The sequence below is a fragment of the Haemaphysalis longicornis genome, unplaced genomic scaffold (assembly GCF_048455015.1).
Source record: "Haemaphysalis longicornis isolate Haplotype H1 unplaced genomic scaffold, Haemaphysalis longicornis Haplotype H1 scaffold_3, whole genome shotgun sequence".
Taxonomy (NCBI): Eukaryota; Metazoa; Arthropoda; class Arachnida; order Ixodida; family Ixodidae; genus Haemaphysalis; species Haemaphysalis longicornis.
In genome coordinates, this window is record NW_027526335.1 from 193,352,489 (window position 1) to 193,376,606 (window position 24,118).

Below are 24,118 nucleotides of genomic sequence, written 5' to 3' on the forward strand. Positions count from 1 at the left end.
GGCTGAAGCTTAAACCAGAACCCCCCCCCTTTCCCGTGGTTCGACAGGAATGGGAAGTAAAGAGTCAAGAACCACAGAGCGGATGGCGGCCCCACACAGAATGCCCCCCGGATCTACAAGCAGTCAAGAGCTTAACTTCGGATAGCAGTGATAGAAACGCACGCCGTACCTTTTGCTATACTAAATCGTAATACTGCAGAATTGCGTGAAGTTATCGTTTCGGTGGATGTTGGTGGGCCAGACGGCATGTATTGCTCAAGAACGCCTCCAAAATACCTAGCGGTAAATACTTAATAATTCGCCGGGGAGTGGGAGCCCCGGTGGAGTTTCTGCAGAGAGATAATTAAAATATTTCAGCTGACCAAAATATAAGTAAACGGTGCACTGTTTCTATTAAGGGGGTCTCAGCAGTTTGTCACCACACTTCCAGCCGCTCCCGTGTTTGGCGGAGCATATGCCACTTCAGCGAATTGCTGTGAAACCACCTTACGGCTTGCAGATGAGTGTTTATTCTTCCTTGTTTATGTTGGTAACAAAAAGACTTATCATTAGCACCAGAAAACGTCCCGCAGCAAGGCCAGAATGGACGTGTGTTTGTATTTGTATCAAAGAGAGAAAACAACGTGTTTTAGCTGTTCTTGGCAAAAGCAGCAGGCTCGCCCTCCTCGACGTTCATGTTCTGACACCGGAATCGGCCAGCTCCTAGGGGCTATTCTTGTTGCACTCCACAATGGGGCAACACGCCGGAAAGCGACCATTGCGTGGAATGTACTCGCACTTGCTGCCTGGGCGAAATTGCTCCACGACGCACCTGCGAGGAAAGAATGGCATTTCAGATATAAAAGAAACATGCAGCAACAACGCTTCTAAACGCGCGGTTATAAACTATTTCAGACATTTTTCGACAAAACATCTGGGGAGGAAATATTGGCACTGAAAGCTATGCAGAAAACATGCAACATCAACACTTCTGAATGTTTCGCGCTAAGGTCGTCGAGTTTTGCGTTGCATCAATAAGTTTTACGTCGATCGTTTTATGCTTAATGTTTGAATGTTCTCCATCGTGTCATCTTTTTGTCTGTTTGTACTATACCTGCAGGTGGCCTGCATTGGCAGCACACGAACGGGAGGGGGCTGCGCAGCAATGAAGACTAGGGGCTCATTCTTCATGCAAATCTCCACGAAATGAGCGACTCGTGGCATTTCAGTGGTCTGTGACAGGAAGCTGGAAGGCTTTCACCTGAAGAGATGCTTCATAAGCGTAGTTCATTTGGATACAAAGGAATGTCTAATGCTCGACAAGGCCGTCCCGAACAGCGCGATGGCAAAGCTTTACGGCAGTTTGGTTATGCCACAACCTCAGCCTCTAGCTTTGCTTTAGGCGTACTTCACTTACGACACTAGCGATAAATAAATAAATAAATATATAAATAAATAAATAAATTGTAATGGAGATTGCTTGAAGTGCTCTCGCCGTCCAATCCATCTTCACCCACCGGTCTATCCCCAAAATGAGCATGTACCACGGATCAACGGCTGTCATCACCGGTTACTGATCGCGCGGCTCGAGTCGAATCCTCTGGACGGTTTTGCCTCTTGATCCCTGTCTAGCGGACTCTGTCTTCCTTCAATAAACCCCTTTGCAATTGGTGGAGGAGCCGGGGTTTGAGGTAAACCGTCGTACAGCCTGGAACTCCGCAGCCGGAAGCTACGAATGCCCGTCACCCCCATGGCCGCTGCCGACCAACCGCCTCCACAGGTGCCATCGGTCATCTGCGCTGGGGCGCTCCGTCAGCGCGATCCGCCGTTTTTCAGCGGTAAAGGTGACTATGACGTTGAAGATTGGTTGTCTTCGTACGAGCGAGTTAGGGCTTACAACAAATGGGACGACGCTACCAAGCTGCACAACGTCCCATTTTCCCTCGAAAAACCCGCGATCATGTGGTATAACAACAACGCAGCGACCATGAAGACCTGGGCTGACTTCAAGAACAACTTAACTCGTGACTTTGATCGACCCGCCGTACGGAAACTGCATGCTGAACAACGCCTGCGTACACGGGCGCAACTACCGGGTGAGAACTTCACCAGTTACATTGAAGACGTTGTGGATCTTTGTCGGCGCGTCAACTCGTCCATGTCCGATGACGACAAAATCAAACACATCATGAAAGGAGTGGACGACGACACGTTCCACATGCTTGTGTCCAAGAACCCTCGATCCGTGACTGAAGTGATTGGCCTGTGCCAGAGTTTTGAGGAACTGCGCCGGCAAAGGGCCTTGGTTCGCCATTCATTGCCGACCACGGAATCTCTCTCGAGCCTCACGTTCTCTTCGCACCAATTGCAGCTCGAGGCGAAAATCAAAGAATTTGTCCGCGAGGAAGTAGCACGTCAGCTATCGCTGGTGCCGTTTACTGAGCAGGCTTCGTCCAGCCTGCCTTCTGCTCTGCAGGCGACCATACGCGAACAGGTTGCCGAGGCACTCTCGCCTGCTAACGTCGCTACCGCAGTGGTCACACCCCTGGCCGTTCCGCAGGTGGCAGCTACAGTCGCGGCGCCGCTCACAGCTACAGTCGCTGCAGCTTCAGCAGTCATGCCAATGACGTACGCCGACTGTCTCGCGCAGCCAGTGCACCCATCTTTCCGGTCGTTTCGGCCAGCGATACCAGCAGTGGCACCTCCCACTTTGCAGCCCACTCCCCAGTTTCCACCGACCAGACCACCAGCTGTGCCGTACGGTAATTCCTGGCGCACTCCCGACAACCGGCCTATATGTTTTTCTTACTGCTGCCCCGGTCACGTTGCCCGTTACTGCCGCCGTGTCGCTTCATCTCCTCGTGGGCCCGAGACGTCCGCCTACGCCGCACGACCACCAGAGAATAAAGTGTCCTCAAGACCACCTCCAACCTCGTTTTCCGCCGACCGTCAGATCTTCGAAGGCCGCCGATCGGCGTCACCCCGTCGCCGCTCCCTATCCCCCATGCGCCGCCACTCCGCCCCCACTCCAGAGGGAAGCTGATTCGCGCAGTTCCTGAGGCACGAACTGCGTACCCGTCGAAATACCGAAGCCCTCACCTACCTCCGCAAAATGTAATTGACGTGTTAATAGATGGAGTACCTGCGCTGGCGCTTGTTGATACCGGAGCAGCCGTGTCGGTCATCAGTGCTAAACTGGGTCGGTCGCTGAAGAAAGTTACGACGCCACTCCTGGGACTTTCTCTCCAAACTGCAAGCTCAGAACATGTTGCACCTTTGGCTGCGTGTACTGCTCGGGTCGCCATTCAAAATATTTTCTACACGATTGAGTTCGCCGTCTTGCCTATGTGCTCACACGACGTTATTCTTGGGTGGGACTTTTTGTCGAACCAGAACGCCATAATTGACTGCGCCCGCGCCGAAGTCGAATTCTGTTCGCAGAATGACTCTCCGACCCCGAACGATTCCTCTACTAACGGAGAAAAGCTGGCCGTAGACGAAGACATGGATATCCCGCCGCAAAGCTCAGTTCTCGTCGCCCTTTCCGGCAGTACTCTGGCGGATGGACCTGTTTCATTTACGCCATCAAACGTTTTCGTTGCTCGCAAGGGTTTGCCGCTTCCGTTTGATGTGCTGACACTCCTATCTGGCCGCACAGCGATGTTTGTTTGCAACCAGACGACCCGCCCTTTCAGCTTGCTTCGTGGGAAAACTGTCTGCAATATTGAACCTGTCGAATCCGTCTTCAGCCTCGACGTTTCCGACAACGCACCTTCACAGCAGCTACATTCGCTGAGCGTGATTGGTCCCACCGATACGCCCACCTCTGACGACATCTTCCAGAAGTACATCGCTTCCGATTTAGACCCCCCGCAACGCAAAGACCTTCTGGCTCTTCTGAGGAAGTTTCAGTCTTCCTTTGACTGCAAGAAAGCTCCTTTGGGCAGAACATCCACGGTCGCCCATCACATTACACAGGTACCCACATGCCGTTGCGACAGCGACCACATAGGGTGTCGGCATCGGAACGTGGCGTGATTAGCAAGCATGTTGATGATATGCTCCGACGTGGCGTCATCCGACCTTCTCAAAGCCCCTGGTCGTCGCCTGTGGTCCTAGTAACGAAAGAAGATGGGTCCCTCCGATTCTGTGTTGACTATCGCCGCCTTAACAAGATCACCCGGAAAGACGTTTATCCCGTGCCTCGAATAGATGATGCTCTTGATTGTTTGCACGGTGCTGAATACTTCTCCAGCCTTGATTTGCGCTCCGGTTATTGCAAGGTCCCGGTCGCTGAGTCTGATCGCCCAAAAACAGCTTTTGTCACGCCAGACGGCCTATATGAGTTTAATGTAATGCCGTTTGGCCTGTGCAACGCGCCCGCCACATTCGAAAGAATGATGGATAATATCTTGCGTGGTCTCAAATGGCGGACATGTCTCTGTTACCTAGACGATGTCGTCGTGTTTTGTTCGGATTTCCAGACTCACCTGACCCGTCTGCACCAAATATTGACATGTCTAACTGCTGCAGGGCTCCAATTGAACCTTAAAAAGTGTCGCTTTGGTGCTCGCACATTGAATATTCTCGGCCATGTCGTGTCAAAGGATGGCATCCTACCAGATCCCGAAAAGCTCCGTGCTGTCGCCGACTTTCCCAAACCGACGTCAATGAAAGCCCTCCGCAGCTTCATTGGGCTGTGCTCGTACTTTCGGCGCTTCGTACGAAATTTTGCGTCTATCATTGAACCACTGACCAAGCTCCTCGGTGGTGACAATGGCCTGTCCTCGTGGTCCAAGGAGTGCGATCAAGCGTTTACAACCTTGCGGTGTCTGTTGATTTCGCCACCCATACTGCGGCACTACGATACGAACGCCCCTACTGAAGTTCATACTGATGCCAGCGGCGCAGGACCCGGTGCGGTGCTCGCTCAACGCAAGCCTAACTACGAAGAGTACGTCGTCGCGTACGCTAGCCGGACTCTTACAAAAGCTGAACAAAACGATTCGGTTACCGAGAAAGAATGCCTTGCCATCGTCTGGGCTCTTTCCAAATTTCGACCCTATCTCTACGGCCACCCTTTTGACGTGGTAACCGACCATCACTCGCTGTGCTGGCTGTCGTCCCTCAAAGACCCTATGGGATGTCTTGCTCGTTGGGCGCTCCGCCTGCAGGAGTATGATATTCGAGTTGTTTATAGATCCGGCCGCAAGCACTCTGATGCGGATGCACTGTCTCGCTCTCCGCTGCCTGGTAACCCGGAACGTCTTGCGGGAACCGATACGCTCGTAGCGTCAATGACATTCACCGACATAGCTTCCCGGCAGCGCAGTGATCCATGGATTGCGAATATCATCGAGTTTCTCCACTACACCGACACCTACGCGGCCCAGGGCTCTTCGACGTCAAGCCGCCCACTTCGCCGTACGGGATGACCACCTTCTCTATCGCCGCAATTATATGCCCGATGGTCGCAAGTGGCTTCTTGTGATTCCGCGCAGTTTACGTGCGGATGTATGCGCTGCTTACCATGCTTATTCCCAAACCGCTCACGCTGGCCTTCTTAAAACGTACACCCGCCTCCGCCAACGATACTATTGGCGTGGAATGTACAGCTTCGTGCGCAAATACATTCGTGCTTGCACTGACTGTCAGCGCCGCAAGACGCCTGCACCGCAACCAGCCGGCCCTCTGCAGCCTTTGTCATGTCCCCTTGGTTCTTACGATCGTGTCGGCATCGACCTGTACGGCCCCTTGCCATGCACTCCTTCCGGCAACCGATGTATTATTGTTGCGGTCGACTACCTAACCCGCTACGCCGAAACCGCAGCGCTGCCAGCCGCTACGGCGCGTGATGTTGCTGGGTTCGTCTTGCGGTCCCTTGTCTTGCGGCATGGTGCACCCCGCGAATTACTCAGCGATAGAGGGCGCGTATTCCTCTCTGAGGTTGTTGAATCCCTCCTCGCTCAGTGCAGAATTGTTCATCGCACTACGTCCGCATACCACCCACAGACGAACGGCCTGACCGAGAGATTCAACCGCACACTCGGAGACATGCTCACCATGTACGCCGCTCGTGATCATTCAAATTGGGATGTGGTGCTACCTTTTGTAACGTTTGCTTACAACACCGCCGCACAGACCACTACTAGCTTTTCACCATTTTTTCTCCTCTATGGGCGCGAGCCGTCTTGCACAATGGATACAATACTACCGTACAGCCCCGATTCGTCTGAGTGCCACCCTATTTCGAACTTAACTCGACAAGCCGAAGAGCGCCGCCAGCTCGCCCGCTCGCTGACAACAAATGACCAGGGTCGCCAGAAGCATCTTCACGACAACGACCACGCCTCATCTTCCTTTCGTGCTGGCGACCTTGTGTGGCTGTGGGTCCCCGCTACAACACCGGGTCTATCCTCAAAACTGCTTTCGAAATATCACGGCCCCTACCATGTCCTCAAGTGTACTTCTCCCGTGAACTACACAGTAGAACCCCTGACGCCCTCTACAGACCTTCGCTGTCGTGGCAGCGAAACCGTCCACGTCAGTCGCTTGAAGCCCTACTACGACCCCGCAGTCGTTTCATCGCCGTAAGTCGCCAGGATGGCTCCTGCTTCACCGGGGGCAATTGTAATGGAGATTTGCTTGAAGTGCTCTCGCCGTCCAATCCATCTTCACCCACCGGTCAATCCCCAAAATGAGCATGTACCACGATCAACGGCTGTCATTACCGGTGCCTGATCGCGCGGCTCGAGTCGAATCCTCTGGCTGGTTCACGTTGGACGGTTTTGCCTCTTGATCCCTGTCTAGCGGACTCTGTCTTCCTTCAATAAACCCCTTTGCAAAATAAATAAATAAATAAATACTGTGAAGCACGGCTAGCAGTCGTCGCGCACCGGTTTATTAAGCCAACCTTGCAGAGAGCCACATGGTTGGTTCGAAACAGCGCATTAAAACCGGATCACAAAGAAAAGAACCGGACAGGAGGAGCGCTCGTCCTATCCGGTTCTTTTCTTCGTGATCCAGTTTTACAGCGCTGTTTCCAACCAACCATGTCGCTTTACCAACTCGCCCAACTCTCCATCCTACTCGCAGAGAGCGAAAGGCTACAAACCCCAGGTCCGGCGCGGAGATTCCAGAGGACACCGATGATGATAACGTGCCGACGACGATGTGCGTGGCGTGTCCTTTCCCCTTTTCCTTCGTTGGCGTGCTTGACGGCTGGCCCCTATTTGTGTATATATTGTTAAGCGTCAACGTGTCGAGCCGCCCTGCCTACGGCAGCCAGCAGCGTCGCGTCGCAGCCTTTACCGGAAGCGCGGCGGCAGGACCGTAGGGCAAGTTGCGCTAGTGTGCACGTACCTTTGCAGTGTTAGATAGTGAACGCTGGCTAGGTTATGTCTTGATGTTTCTTTGACCAGCTACCGAGCGCTTGTGTGGTATGGGAAAGTGGAAAAAGATCTAGGGTGTACCCTGGTACGTAGAAGAGGATGAGGAGAAAGCGTTTCCGGCTCGCTGCTGACCGGTCTTCATTTGCCGCGCCGTGTGTTTCGCCCTCATTGCGAATGAAGCCCACGGCCGTAGAGTTTGGCGGTGGCGCTGGCTAATCGTCGATCTGTACGAGGCTAAATTACGCCATATTTAATGAAGCAAGCATCTTGCCGGTGTAACTCCTGGACAAGACCTCAGTGGTGTACTCGAATGCGGGATGTTGTGGAAGGGTCAGTGTCTGGACTCATCAGATACAATCGCGTACATTCAGTTGGTCCGCCGAGGAAGGTTTACATGACTGGCTTAAGCACTACGAGCGAGTCAGCAAGTGTAGCAGGTAGGACACGCCCACGTAGCTCGCGAATATGGTCTTTTCTTTGATCGCTACCGCACTCCTGTGGTTTGAGAACCACGAGGACACACACTCTACGTGAAACAGTTTCGTCAATAGATTCAGAGAATGCTTTGGCGACACGGTTTCACGAAGCAAGAAGGCAGAGCAGACTCTCGCCAGAGCTCCACGAAGCGAGAAGGCAGAGCAGACTCTCGCGCAGAGCTCAAGTCCTAGGCGAAACTTGCACCACACATATCGAAGAACTCCCCAAACTATGTGGCCTGGTTGATCTTTCGATAGCAGGCGAGGACAAAGTGGGTCACTTGCCTAAATGTACCGCTGAGGATATTTACAACTAACTCACAACTAAGGAAAACTTGTCTTTTGCACATGACGGGATTCACCATGCCGGAGTATTCGAAACCCTGAAGTTACGACATGTTACCCCAAAGTTCCACGCCTGGCGAGCTTGACTACTGTTGCCAGCACGGGCACGGGTACGACCCCTTCCGACGTCATTGCTTCGATGGTGCATCGGCTCATTAGACAGGACTTCGCACAGCAAGACGTTTGCCGCGACCAAAGCTTTCACCAGTGCGCTCCTCCAGGTCCAGTCTTTTAAGAATTTACAGTGCAGGCCGTCCAGAGTCATTCACAAACGCCTTGGTTTCGAGAAGGGACTAGGAATGAGCGACAGAAGCCTCACTCTTCCGAACACTGGGGGCCCGCGATTCCCATCATCATGTCGACGACTGAGCCCACCACCCGAGGAAAACTAGGTGCTACTGCCCACGGGGATGAGGTCGCTGGCCGGTCATTTTTGCGAATTTTCATGCCCGTCGTTATGTCGAAAAACAGTGTGTTTCCATAGATGGTGTGGACACGGGAGCTTTGGTAGACATGAGTGCGGCGTTTTCAGCTATTAGTATCCCGTTTAAAACCTGCCTTGGATGAAAAGTTATGTTTGACTGTGACCGAACAATTCAGTTTCTTGGAGTCGGTGACAAGGGTTTGTGTCCGGTTGGAATCTGTTCAGCGACGGTTTACTTTGGTGAAGAGAGTTTTCCAACGGAGTTCATTGTTTTAATTCATGCGACTCATAAAAGTATAATGGGGATACTTCTTTTACGCAAAAGTCGTGCGATGTTAAACTGAGGAACTGGTGGAATTTTATTCCGAAACGAAACATTGCTTACTTATGGCGCAGAAGGATGCAATGGCACTGAAGGCCAGTTTTCGGTTACCGTCGACATCCTGCTACCTCCCATGACGCCTCCATGGAATTCGAAAACTTTCACTGTGGAAGCTGCCAAGTCGTAGTTGAGGCGGACGCCACACCCGCAGTTACAAAAATGAGCTGATCCCGCGAGTTGTAGTCACTGATGGGTGCTGTCAAGTTTCGACAGTGAACGATTCTAGTGAACCCGTACTTTTGCCCCGTGGACTCAAACTGGCTCATTGCGACGAAGACCTTGCCATCACAATTCATGCAGTGAGTACGACACCAGACACGACTACCAATATCCCGGGCTGCACCAATCAGCTCAAGCACATGCTAAACGTCCCGCTTCCTTCCCATAATCTGCAGGTGCTACCTGCAGTGCGTACTCAACCTTCCATGGTATTTTAGTTCGCCCGGGATGACGACGCTACTTCAGTGCCCCCGTTCCTATGCAATATTAAATCGTCCCTGAGAATGTGGCACGAATTGGTCAAAAGCCGTACCACGTGTTCCCTTCTTAGCGCAAGGTAATAACTCAACAGGCGCAGAAGAGGCTCGACAAAGGGGTCATGCGGGAGTCTTCATGCCCGTGGGCAGTTCCTGTGCTTCTTGTAAAGAAGGATACTCCTGGCGCTTTTGCGCGGGCTATCCTCTACTCAATGGTGTCACAAAAAAACGTATTAGCGCTTCCGCGTATCGCCGACGCCATCGACTGATTGCATTCTGCGTCATACGTTTTTTCAGTCGACCTCCAGTCCCGATACTGGGACATTCCAGTGCACCCATCCGACAAAGAGAAGACAGCGTCTGCCACACGAACTCTTCGAGTTCAACGTAATATGTTCTGGGTTGTGGAACGCGCCCGCTTTATTTCGACGTTTTATGCACAACGTTCTGCGTGGCTTAAAACGGGAAACATGCATGTCCTATCTCGACGATGTGATTATTTTGGGGGAGAATATTTGAAGACCACAATAGAGGCTTGCCAAGTTATGATGAACCACCCTAAGGAAGCGGGATTGATGCTGAATTAAAAAACGATGTCATTTTTGGGAGTGAAATACACTAGTACTCCGATTTCTCGTTGATAAGGAAGGCATCAGGCCTGATGCCGGGAAGCTCTCCGGGCTGTCTTTACTCCCTTTTTTTCGAACGACGGATTGTGATTGTTCCTTTCAGAAGCTTAAATGTTTGTGAAATTCTGGAGCAATTTTGCGCCACTTCGATTCCATAGCGTCCACAGAACCTCACTTGGACGAGAGTGGCGTGGGCGTTGGAGCGGTTTTCACACAGCTACATGAAGGGGCAAAGCTCCTCGTTGCTTATGCCAGGCGTACACTGACCAAAGGCGGGTGCAACTACACTATACCGAAACTTGAACTCCATATCGTTTTATTCGCAGTTCGAAAGTTTCACTGCTATCTGAATGAACGGCACTTTACTTTGATCGCTGACCACGATTCGTTATGTTGGCTCGTCAGACTGAGCCACCGCATCGGTCGCCTAGCTCGGTGGGCCTCACGATTGCAAGAGTACGACGCTACTGTCTGTTACACGAGTGGGCGGCGCCATGATGATGCGGACTGCTTGTCACGATTACTCCTACCGGGCACTTAGAGCGACGATGACACCTTCGAACCCTGTTTGGCTTGTGTGCCACCAGAATTCCCAGACGCCCCACGCTTTCAGGAAGAACATCGGAAACAACCAACGCTGCGTAGGTGTTTTGGAAACACAGGGGCACGTCTTCAACACCCTCTGTCATGCGCGACGCATTCTGTTTAAGAAGAATTACTCTGCGGATGGCGCGCGTCTAATTCTTGTCGTCCCCACAACGTTCCAATATCTGATTCTCCGCGCAATGCACGACGACGTTACATCATGTCACCTTATCCTTTCTCGCACCCTACATAGGCTTCGGCAGCGCTCTTACTGGCCTCGTAGGCCGAAAGCAACGCAGCAACATGGGGCCAGCTGCCCTTAATGTCAGCGTCACAAGCCTCCTACGTCTCCTTTTCCAGGTCCTTTGCTGCCTGTGAATCCTCTTATGTCGCCCTTTGACAAAGTGGGCATTGATCTGGTCAGACCCCTACCGAAGTCCAAGGTAGGTCATCGTTAGATCATTCTCTGTGTGGATGTATTGACGTGCTACGTTGAGACTGCTCCTATTGCGCTGCAACCCCTGCGGATGTCCCATACTTCCTCTTGCATCATGTGAATCTGTCACATGGAGCTCCTCGAGTTGTAATCGCTGACCTGGTCACCGGTTCACGGCCGACATCATGGAAGCGGTTCTTCGGCTTTGTGGCGCCAAATATCGACATTCTACGCCATATCTCCTAGCAGCTATACAAGCACGGCCACCGACGCCGGAACACGTAGGGACCCTCCAGTCCAAGTTTCAACCTCTAAGTGCGGTGCGGCGAACCCGAGCGCCGTGGAAACGGTAGCGTCCCCCAGCGTTGGTCATGCAGCCCTCCCACAACAACCAGTCATGTCCTCCGAGACACATTCCCGCTCGCAAACCGTATACCACTCCCACCGACCCAGCCAAGACCTCGTAACAATTGTAATCCGCCCTCCGCGCATCCCACTTGCGAAGATCAAACCCACTAAACTCATGCAAGCCCGTGCGGCCGTCGCCCGCCTTACCCCAAGTGAAGTTACGGACTGAATTCTTCAGCCAACATCACAGCAAAATTTCATCCCCGTCAGAACATTCCGCCAACGAGCTCAACAGAAGCTCCTAGCCATTCACTCCTTTCTCCTTGCCTCAACGGAAGTCCCTGTCGCAACGTACGAAGAGGCTTTCACAGACTCCTGCCGTGGCGTCATTGGCGGTGTCCCAGCTGCAACCTCCCCACATGAACGACTATCCCATCTCATTTCCACTCGGCCTCCCATCATCAAGGCTCGCATGATGGGCAGCACGGAAACAGCTCTCATAACTTTAGAAGGATCCTTGGTCCCCCGCAATGTTTTCTACTGGCAGGCCGAATGCCGATGCGATCCAGAATGCCCGGAAGCTCAGTTCTGCCAACGGTGCCATAAGATGGGCCACCGGCAGGATGTGTGCACTTTACCCCCTTCTACGGAGCTATGCCAGACTTGCTCCCGAAACCTTACCAAGCATCCACCCGGCCGAGAGCATGACTGCTACGCCACCTGCCGCACCTGCAAAGGCTCTCATCCCAGCACCTGGACAGCGTGCCCGGGAAACTTAAAGCCGACGACAAGGTCACCCAATACGCCTACCGCCGCCGATTCGCTACCCGCATAACAGACACCAATCATATCCTGCTTTGCAAGCCCCGGGCAGCCACTGTTCCAGATCCCGGTCTTGCCATCGCCATCCAAGCACCACGGTCAGAGTCCACCATCAACGACAAAATTTGAAGCACAACCAGACCAGGCCTACCGAACGCAAAGACGCAGCGCACCCACCAGCAGGACAGGTCCTGCGACATCAAGCCGTGAGCCAGCCACTCTCCCCCTCCCCTCCTCCCAGAGGCCTGAAGCCTCCCTCTATGCCTATCACTGCATCAGCTTCATACCGCGATACGCTTGACCCAACTATAGTTACAAATACAAATAACCAAGACCCTGTACTCATCCTTACCACCATTCAAGATCGCTTACTCTATATAAGCGCCAAATTTAATGCTCTCGAACGGCGCATTGGCGCCTTAGAAGAAGCACTAGGTCACTCCTTCCGATACCCTAACAAACGCGCCTGTTCCCTATCAGCAAGGCCCCGCCCTCGCAATGCAAGCTCCTCCCGTATAGCTCGCAAACCATGAAGACGCGGAAACCTTTAATAATTTGGCAACGGAATTGTCGCGATTTTCGCAAGGACCTTAACCCTCTCAAAGCCTATATCACAGATGACGATTATCCCCCCCCCCCCGAAATCATCCCCCTTCAGGAAGCCTTTCACGCCCCAGCTGCATCGGGCTAGAACACGTATCACACAGGTGACCCCGATGACCCGCGTTACATTAATCTTGTCACTTTAAGGGCCAAACGCCTCACGTACACGGCCCTTAACGACGCACATTTTAATACACGCTATTTTTACACTCAAGACATTCTTGTGAAACCCAACCTTCACTCATCTGCCACCCTCAAAGGTATCAACGTATACCACCATCTTCGGAAAAAAACACCTCTGAAATCCCTCTTCGTTCACTCTCGCGATCCCCACCAGGACTCCCTCATCATTTGCGACTTCAGCTGTCATCATACTATATGTGGGGCTACTCATCTATACTTTCCCAGGGTCGAAAGCCCGCAGACGCATTTCTGCAAAGCCGCTGCTCTCCTCGACGACAGTTCCTATCCTACACATATAGGCAACCCTTTCGAGTGTGATACGAACCCTGACCTTCCATTTTACCAGGGCGCTCTCACACCCCAACTGGGGCACTTACATGAAAACCTCGGGAGCGACCACGCAATCATTTCAATTACTCTCACCTCTCATAAGAGAGCCCCGAGGTCACAAGCCCGCATTTCGCTCACTATTTGGACAAGGTTTCGTGACGAAGACACTCCCACCCTGGACCCCAGAGATCCTGACGCGTGGGTATCCTCTCTTCGTTAAAAGTTGAAAAAACACCAAACTCACTGCCCCCACACTCGTAGCCCCCTGCGTAGACGCACAGTTACTTCACACATGGGACGCTCACCGATCTCTTATGTGGCGCGGGCGCAGAAATAAATCTAACCGCCATTTTCGGTGCCGCGTAAACCTATTCACTCAGGAGGCAGAGGAATATGCTAATCGATTGGCCAGAACCAACTGGTGGGCACTCTGCGATTCACTGAACTCCCATATGAGCACAAAGCGCGCTTGGTCGCTTCTTAAAACTCTCATTCAGCCAACACAACGCATGAATCCGGTTCCGAAGCTCTTACGTATCACACAGGAGTCCGCTACCCATCTCGCCAACTCGATCCGCAGCTTACTGTTCCAGAATAGCGCAGACCACCCTACAAGCAGACGTAGCGAGCAGTCGTTTCCAGCGTCGCCCATAGACACCGCCTTCACTTTTCAGGAGCTACAACGAGCACTACACTCCCTGTACCGCAACACCACCCCCTAACCGATAAAATCACGTACAAGATGCTGAGAAATCTTAACTCAGACTCTGAACAATCACTCCTGACTGTTTTTCACCACGTCTGGGACACTGGCACGATCCGCTCATCCTGGAAACATTCTGATATCAGGAAAACCTGCAGAAAAACCAGCATCTACCGGCAATCTTGACCCATGTCTCTCACCTCTTGCGTAGGCAAACTTCTCGCACACATGGTGCTTACCCGCCTCGAATGGCACATGGAACACCACTGCACCCTCCCCTACACCCAAAGCGGCTTCCATCCCGACATTTCTACACAGGACACAGCGCTCCGCATCTCTCATGATCTTTAGGAATTCCCTAGATCTTTCCAGCTTTGCAGCCTCCTAGCCCTCGAAATTCACAAAGGATTTGATGCAGTTTCATACGAGGCCATCCTCGCTACCCTTGGCCGAACAAACTGCGGAAGCCGAATGTACAACTACATCAAATCCTTTCTCTCAGACCGCACAGCCTCTTTAAGCATCCCGGGATCATCGGCTCCACCTTTTTATGTAACCTCTAGCACACCACAGGGCTCAATCCTGCCTCCAACCCTTTTCAACCTGGCACTAGCCCAACTGCCTCCCTTCCTAGACTCTATCCTTTACCTCTCCTACTCCATCTATTTCAATGACATTTCACTCTGGTCCACCCATGGTAGCCCACCTCAACTCGAAGAGACTGAATTAATGTGTCGAGGCGAGCTTGTTGGTACTTTATCATGGGAACATCGAAGACACTCTTCAAAGAGCATGTGTTGTAATAAACAATCATGTTCGCACCATAGGTCTGTCTATGTCCCCTTCCAAATCGGCCATAATGATCATAACGAACAAGGAAGGCCAAGCCCCTGATCGTGACCTCCTCAACATCTCCATTGATAATACCCGAATTCTCAAAAAAGACTCACTAAAAATTCTAGGCCACACGATCAATACTCCAGTAGCCCCTACTATACACTCAGATCGAGCAAATGATTGATCTTTGGCATCGCGTCACAAAGCACCAGCCTGGCTTACACGAACAACACCACCTGCGTATTATAGATGTTTTTACCATGTCCTGAATACTGTACACAGTGCCATACCTGCATCCCACGTCCACTCAACTAACCAATATAGAGGTTGCTCTCCGTAAGCTCTACCACCCAGCCCTCGGCGTGCCCCACTACGCTCCTACTAACAATCTTGTCGAGACCGGCACATATAACACTATAGAAGAACCTATTCAAATACGCAAACAAGCCCAACTTTAGCGCCTTCAGACATCTCACCAGGGCCGGGCATTTTAGCTGACGATGACCTACTCTACTGCGTCACTTCCTCCAATTCCCCCCAAACCAACCCCCCCTCCTTGGCCCCCAATTCCCCCCCAACCAACCCCCCCCCTCCTTGACCCACGTTCCCTCGTGTACGCATAGAACCCCTACCTAAGTATATGAACCCCTCCAGGCATGCCACCTGCCGCTATTAACACTGCAACGCCCTCACCGAACGTGTCTCCTTCGTAGAAAAACAAGGATCGGCGGTATATTTTACAGACGCCAGTCAATTTTGCACTACGCAAAGAGGAACCGCAGCCTTTTCACCCCACTCGTCGCTGGTTTCCACACAAACGCCTTTTTTTCTGCACGCCAGATGCCACCTCCCTAGAAGAGTAGTCCATCGCTCTTGCCATAGGGCATGCTGCTCTCACATTCTCCACCGAACACCCCCTTTACATCTTCACAGATTCGCGATCCGCCATCCGAAATTATTTACGTTATACCGTCAGCCCCTTTTCTTCTAACATAGTGACTGAGACATCCTTCTCACCTCTTCGTCCTGGTATGGGTACCTGGCCACGCTAACATGGACGGCAACGCAAGAGTAGATGCGCTTTCCCGAGAACTATCCCCGGCTCTGTCTATGTTCTGGCCAACCTCATACCGTCCTCCTTCCACTCGCCTTCGCGATTGTGCGACCCGGCAATTGTCTTTACTTTCCTATCGTCTCGACCGCCCTTCTCCAGACCTGCGCCTCACTCGCGCCCAAACCGTTCTTCTCCGCCAGGCTCATACCCACTCCATCCCATCTCATCACAATCTACATCGCTTACGTCAGTGATCCGGCCCCTCAACCGTGCCGTCTTGCGGCGCATACCCGTCTATCCCACACTCCTACTGGGACTGCCACCCCCGAAGCTTCCCCCTCCCTCTACCGCATCATCTCATTGGACACATAGCTGGCTCCCCTGCGCAGAACAGTCGTTCAGGCCGCCGAGGAGGCTCTCTGACTTCATATCCAGAAGATCTCCAAGGACATTCTGGACTACTATGAACACAGTGACACCTCAGGATCGATCGTTTAGCTGACCGGGACTTAGGTCGGTGGCTGGGCAATAAATGTTCTCTCTTTCTCTCTCTCTCTCGAGTTCGCCAACGAGCCCACTACCAGAGGTTTTTGCCGACTTTGTAGTGTTGTCTCGGCTTAAAACCGTGAAATACAGGTAGACCTGGATGTAACGAATCTGTATGTAACGAATTCATTGATCTAACGAAGTTTTTCGATTCCCCATTGCCAACCCCGTTAAAGCTTATGTGTTTGGGACCTCTCTGTAACGAAGGCGTTGCGACGGTTAACCTTGATGTAACGAACTCGCTGTGCTGATCAGTGATTGTTCTCTACAGTTTTGTTTGAAAAATATGCTGGAGATAGGCGGAGAGTCACTGATCTTTGCATTTTTTGAAAAATCGGCTGGATAAATGCAGTAATGTAGATAACTTCGCCGAACCTCAAACTATCGTGCGTTTCTCCATATGAGCCCGGTGTTGGGTAGGTGCTAGGCGCTCCTGCCGGCGCCTAGCCGGGTATCTCCTCTGCTATCTGTGGTGTGCCTTCGTTGATGATGAGTTCTGGCGACACAAAATGAAAAGTTCCGCTTTTCCAGACGAGCTCACGTTTTTAAATCCCGCCTCCGCCAGCGAGAAAAGAAAACTTCGAAACACGGTACAGTATCCCAGCTAGCCCCGTCTCGCCAATTTTGAGTGAAGAAAGGAGCCTCAAGTACATCAAATTCATAAAAAGCCGCCATTTCAGCGCAAGTTCGGTCCTTGAAACGCGTTAAGGGCACTAAAAACTGTCAAAAGACAAACGTCATACCTAAGTTACGTTTATGAGCACGGAGGTAAGTGACGTTGCGTTTTTAGAGTGCCGTGTGGGGACATAGCTATTGGGAAAACAGCTTGCGCAATGCACGCAGGTTTTTATTGCGAAATAAAACCCTGAAGTGTGAGTTCACCGCCATTAATGTCTAAAATATGGGTGTCCTTTCTGCGTCACTCTCGGGAGTTTCGACTCGAAACCCGCATGTAACGAAAACTTGAATGTAACGAAAAATTGCGAATTTTCGTCAACTGCGTTATATCGAGGTTTAACTTATTTTCTCGCAAAAGCTGCTGCTCACGCCCGTCAATCCCGCAAGGCCCAAGTCGCGCCTGTAGCTCGGCTAAAACGTTTGTTAAGAATTCCTCCGCTCTCGGAAGGCGTGTCTAAAGTTTACACGTCGCTGACGGGGAAGAGCTCGGGAGGACTTTGGAGGCCCCGGATCAAGTAACCGAAGACGAGGATCGGAACGAAAAGCGGCCGCTGTTTACACCATGTGGCGCATCCGAAGTGCCACAGACCCCCGGACGGTGCGGCGCCAGCGAGCGACGTGTGTTTATATGTGTGGGCGCTTGCAGACGAACCGACGCCAACCATCGCCATTTGAGGCACCGAGACTCTCCTCTTTGTTCGTGCCCTTACCCTCTTTCTGTATTGTATACCTACCTGTGCGTATAATAAAACAGATCTTCAAGTGAACCCCGCACTGTTCGCATCGTTCCTTGGATATCTCCTGCGCGCGCGGCACCAGCCGCCCCGTTAAGTTACGAAGTTACGCGCAGTCGAGCGGGAACTTGCTAATATCTAAAGGCAAGTTCACGCCTGCGGTTTTCCGTACTGGTTTCGAGAAAGAAAACACTACTCAACATTTTGGTGCCGAAACCAGGGAGAAGTCGACCAAGCGACACCGAGAGCATCATGGATCGACTCCAAAGAAAGCAAGCAGCAATTTGCAACAGCATCGACAAGACCCTGGCAACCGCCAACGAGCTACTGCAAGCGTCACCAGCAGCGATCGGTGAGCTGGAAGAATTGTTTGACTTGCTTATCCAACAATCTGAAGAGCTTAGAGTAGCTAACGAGGACGTCGAAAAGAAGATAGACATCGACCAGCTTGATGAAGAATTGGCCAGCTGTAGTGCGTACAGCACAAAAATAAGCTCGATGAAAACAATCCTCAAAAGAGCTATCAAAATGGGAACAGCTAGCGACATTGCCCCGGCGGTTTTATCGCAAGTTAACACCAGTTCAACGAGCAACACACAGTCCTCGGCTCCCGCGTCAAGTACGACGTCGTTTCAATCACAGGAGGCAACCACCAGACTTCCGAAGCTCGAAATTGCAAAATTCAACGGAGACGTGCGCCCATGGCCGAAATTCTGGAACGAATTCGAGTCGACAATCCACAAGAATTCAGCGCTTCCAGCCATTGACAAATTTAAGTATCTCTCAAGCTATCTGACAGGACGAGCTGCCGCTGCAATCGAAGGCCTTACGTTGACAGACAGAAACTACGAGATCGCGGTCAAAACCCTTTTGGAGAGGTTCGGCAAAGATGAAGTGATCATCGAGGATCATATGTCGCGGTTGCTGTCGATTCGACCCGTGCTGAACGTCGAGGAAACAGGGAGGCTGAGGATGCTGTACGATGAAATTCAGGCTGGTGTCCGAAGTTTGAAGGCGTTGGGCGTGCCGCCGAGCGGCTACGGAGTGCTGCTGCTCACGGTCCTCCGAAAGAGCATTCCAAAGGAGCTTCGCTTGGAGTACTGTCGCAGGAAGACAGCTCGCAGTGATGGAACCGAGGATGAGCTACTGAGTTTTCTAGACTTCCTGCGAAATGAAATCGAGAGCAGAGAGAAAGCAGAGTACGGTACTTGTCGGTTTCAAGAGTCTCATTCGCCACGAAACAAACAGAACCGCATGGGAAACGACCAAAAGCAGGCATCGTCGTCAGTCCTGTCAGCGTTCGCGAATAAGAAAATGCATGCGCCTTTTGCAAAGCACGTGATCACCTGACAGCCGACTGCCAGGCGGGTGTTTCTCTCGAACAAAAGAGCAACATACTGAAACAAGAGAGACGTTGCTTCAAATGCACAAAACGAAACCATCGAGCAGCTGAATGTCGTACGGCAAAATGGCTCACTTGCGCGAAGTGCTCAGCTCGACACGCCACTGCTCTTTGCGGCCTCAACAACAGACCCGCCCAGGAACCATCGAGCCAGGTTGCGGCCCCGCCAGCGCCTGCCGCAGAGTCGTCACTTCAGGTGGCAGCGACGGTTGGCGCTGTCCGCAGTATGCTGCAAACTGCTCAAGTTTGGGCAGAGGGACCTCACGAGCGATCCAAAGTGAGGCTCCTTCTCGACGGCGGAAGTCAGCGCACATTTGTGAAACAAGAACTATCGCGACGGCTAAAACTCCGCGTCCTGGGAGAAGAAAAACTGACAATTATGACCTTTGGCAACGAGAGGCCCACTGAGGAAAGAAAATGCCGCCGCGTCGAGCTGTGGCTGCGCAACCAACACAGTGGAAACGAAGTCCGAATGGAAGCGTTGGAGGTCCCTTATATTTGCTGCGACGTGATACCAGCTCCTGAGATGACCACCGTGGCATACCTTAATGAACAAGGAATGGAGGTAGCCGACTGCTCGGTCGATGGGTCCCGTCTCGACGAAGTAGGACTCCTCCTAGGAGCCGATTATTACTGGGAGGTGGCCACCGGTAACATCAAGCGCTTACAAAGCGGGCTCGTCGCCGTGGAGGCGGTTTTCGGATGGACGTTGCAGGGAAGTGCGTCAACTTCGTCATCCGCTGTCGCCTATCAAGCCAGCACCGGGGTCTTGCCCGTAACGGTAAGCGCCGACCTGGATGACGACAATCTTTCCAAGCAGCTAAAATCATTCTGGGAGCTGGAGCACATAGGCATTACGGACAAGCCAGATAACACCCACACCGAGAAGCAAGTGCTACAGGACTTCAAAGAAAACGTCGCTTACAAGGACGGTCGCTACTGCGTTGCCCTTCCCTGGCAAGAAAACATACGCGAGCTTGCGGGTAACAAGACGACGGCTCTTGCGAGGCTCTCCTCTCTGACTACAAAGCTTTTGCGCTGTGAAGGCACGGCCGAGGCCTATGACAGGGCAATGCGGGACTACCTCTTTACCGGACACGCTGAGGAAGTTCCCGAAGCGGGTGAGTCCCCGAGGGGGCCTGTTTATTACACGCCGCATCGCGGCGTAACGCGCCCGAGCAGTGAAACTACCAAATTAAGAGTAGTTTTTGATGCTTCGTCAAGCGCACCAGGTCAGCGGTCTTTGAATGAGGTACTATCTGCTGGGCCGAACCTAAATCCGAACCTGTCGGATATCCTCATTAGGTTCAGGATGCACAATGTGGCCATCATGGCTGACATTGAGAAGGCCTTTCTCCAGGTTGGGCTTGCGGAAATGAATCGCGATGCACTACGCTTCCTTTGGTACGAAAGCGTTCCCAGACGGGGAGAAGTTCTTCCTCCGATCAAGGAGTATCGAATGACAAGAGTGCCCTTCGGAGTTACCTCTAGTCCATTTCTGCTCGCAGCTACCTTAAAGCACCATCTCGACTCTGTGCATAACTTGTTTCCTGCAACATCAGAGATGCTACGTGATCCATTGTACGTGGACGATCTTGTAACGGGAGCTGACAACCTGGAGGAGGCGGAAAAGATTTGTCGAGAATCACAGGAAATCATGCAGCTAGCTGGCATGAACCTCCGTAAATGGAAATCGAACGAATTCAAGCTCGAAGAGGCATTGTCGGAAACAGATCGAACCCAAAGCGGATTTTCCGACGTGACGATGACAAAAATTCTTGGAGTCGAGTGGAGGCCAGAAAGTGACGATTTTGTGTTTGAGATGAACACGCTGATTGACTTTTTGAGCAAGCGACAAGACACGAAGCGATTTCTTCTGCAGGCATCTGCACGCGTGTTTAACCCCTTTGGCTTCCTCGCGCCAATTTCGACTACTGCGAAAGTAATGTTTCAGAGCCTGTGACAACGAGGGACTGCTACGGGTTGGAGGTCGGCTGCAAAACAGTACAGAGCAAGAGAGAACAATACATCCGATCATTCTGTCTGCGAGGCACCCTTACGCTGGCCTTCTGATTCGCGGGGAACACAAACGGCTTCTACACGCAGGAGTACGAGATACGTTATCCCACCTCCGTGAGAACTACTGGATCATTCGTGCAAGACAAGCCGTGAAATCAGCCATAAGACGCTGCGTGCCGTGTGAAAGACAGAGTTGTCGACCTGCCGCGGAAGATCAGGCCCCGCTACCAGCTGACAGGGTGACTCAGGCGGACCTCTTTGAGGTTACGGGTGTAGACTTCGCGGGAACCATATTTTACACGGACCAAGGAAGCATGCGGAAGTCTTATATAGCGCTCTTTACTTGCGCTACAACCAGGGCGGTACACCTAGAGCTGGTAAGAGACCTCACTACTGAGACATTTCTTATGGCGTTGAGGACATTTATTGCGAGAAGAGGAATACCGAAAACTGTGTACTCAGACAACGCTCTCACATTCAAGCGAGCCTGAGCGGACCTGAACAAAATCTTCCACGCCATCAAGGGAAGCGACACTCAGGCATACCTAAGTGACCATCGAATAACTTGGAAATTCATAGTGGAAAGAGCAGCACGGTGGGGTGGTTTCTGGGTTAGAATGGTACGTACAGTCAAGAACGTTCTCCGAAAGGTTCTTGGAAGAAGTGCACTCGACTACGACAGCATAGTAACCATTCTCACTCAGGCGGAAGCGGTTGTCAATTCTCGTCCGCTCACCTACGTGCACTCTCAGGCGGAAGAACTCACGCCTTTGACCCCGTCGCACTTACTCATCGGACGTAGGCTTATAAGTTTGCCTTCCCCCGGCGGTAATATCGTAACGACGTCTACGAAAAGTACAGTCACAAGGCAATCGCAGCGACGCAGCGCCCTTATGGATTTGTTCTGGAGATGATGGAGACGCGAAAATCTGCTGGACCTACGTTCGGCGCACTTCGCAGCGGGGCTCCCGCAGAAGAGCGTCAAGGAGGGAGACATTGTTTTGCTCGGCGAAGATAAAACACCTCGCCAGCTGTGGAAACTTTGCAGGGTGGTCGAGACGTTTCCCGGACGAGACGGAAAGGCTCGGGCCTGCAGAATAGTTCTTCCTAACAAGAAAGAATTACGGCGGCCAGTTCAAGCGCTTTACCCTCTGAAGCTGTAATAAGAATGAGCAGAGGCTCATTGGGGGGGAGGATGTTAAGAATTCCTCCGTTCTCGGAAGGCGTGTCTAAAGTTTACACGTCGCTGACGGGGAAGAGCTCGGGAGGACTTTGGAGGCCCCGGATCAAGTAACCGAAGACGAGGATCGGAACGAAAAGCGGCCGCTGTTTACACCATGCGGCGCATCCGAAGTGCCACAGACCCCCGGACGGTGCGGCGCCAGCGAGCGACGTGTGTTTATATGTGTGCGCGCTTGCAGACGAACCGACGCCAACCATCGCCATTTGAGGCACCGAGACTCTCCTCTTTGTTCGTGCCCTTACCCTCTTTCTGTAGTGTATACGTGTGCGTATAATAAAACAGATCTTCAAGTGAACCCCACACTGTTCGCATCGTTCCTTGGATATCTCCTGCGCGCGCGGCACCAGCCACCCCGTTCAAGTTACGCGCAGTCGAGCGGGAACTCGCTAATATCTAAAGGCAAGTTCACGCCTGCGGTTTTCCGTACTGTTTTCGACAAAGAAAACACTACTCAACAACGTTGTCATAGCCCCACCGCTTTACTCTGTCGCTGCACTTCGCCTGGTCGGGGGGTGACGAGGGGGGGGGGGGGGTTAATTGTCAAAATATTAAGTACAGAACGCTCGCTAGGTTATGTCTTACTGTTACGTTGGCCTGCGGCCAATCGTTCGTGTAAGGAGTGGAGAGGTATCGAGGGTGTACCCTGGCACGTACCACAGGAAGAAGGAGAATGCCTCCGGCTTGCTGCTTACAGGCCTCTATTTACCAACTGCTTTAAAAAACTGCGCGACGATACGTTACAAACGCTTTTTGGCCACGATGCTTCACATTTTAAAACGGTTATTAGCCATAAAGCCGTGACCAAATTTCCAAGACTCACGGTATGCCGTCTATGTATCCGTGCGTTGCGTTGAGCCGGTCACAGTACCATCGTTCGCACGGGTGTTCGAGGTTGAGGCTGGTGTTCACCAGAACGTGCTTTCCTTCGTATATGCAGGCATCTTGCATTGCAGCGAGAAAAAGTAAAGAGGACAGTTTCAACGAAGGCGAAAAGATTTATTATTCCATGCGGTATTATTAGTTTTAAAACTATCTTAGCTTTCAACAGATTTTTACCGTCATGATAGCGTCGAGTATACGTTACGTTATGGTGACAAATAATGAGGATTTTCTTAAATACGTACTGATCGTACTCACTTATACAATTCTCCAAGACTTTTAACAAAACCCCCCGCTTCGTACTAATTAGTAATTGTGATAAAACTGCGGTCTAAAAATAGTTCAAATTATGCATTCTTTTATTACTATTGGCAATTTCATTCAACAAGCAGAAATAAAACAATTCTGTGAAAGATTACTTTGCGGCTTTAACCAGAATAAAAGTGTGTTGAAACTGTTCCAGTGAAAGCGGGTTTTACCCATCAATTCAGAGTAGCCTTATTTTGTGCCAGTTCTGACAAACCCCCCCAAAAAACGTTGGTACATTTGTAACCACAACCACAGTGGTAAATATCCTTCGCGTGCGTAGAAGGGTACACACATCACAGACCATA

At 51.8% G+C, this 24,118-nt stretch overlaps 1 protein-coding gene across 1 annotated transcript in view; it reads right to left on the minus strand.

The window, feature by feature from the left end:
- Nucleotides 1-530: 530 nt before the first annotated feature.
- The window catches only part of LOC144173636 (uncharacterized), a 29,216-nt gene continuing 5,628 nt past the window's right edge, over nucleotides 531-24,118 (minus strand). The window contains exons 2-3 of the mRNA XM_077701975.1: nucleotides 23,446-23,566; nucleotides 531-811 (exon numbers count right to left, since the gene is read on the minus strand). Of these exons, the coding sequence (XP_077558101.1) occupies nucleotides 703-811; nucleotides 23,446-23,566 (230 nt within the window). The 3' untranslated portion in view covers nucleotides 531-702. The remainder of the gene's footprint in view (nucleotides 812-23,445; nucleotides 23,567-24,118) is intronic.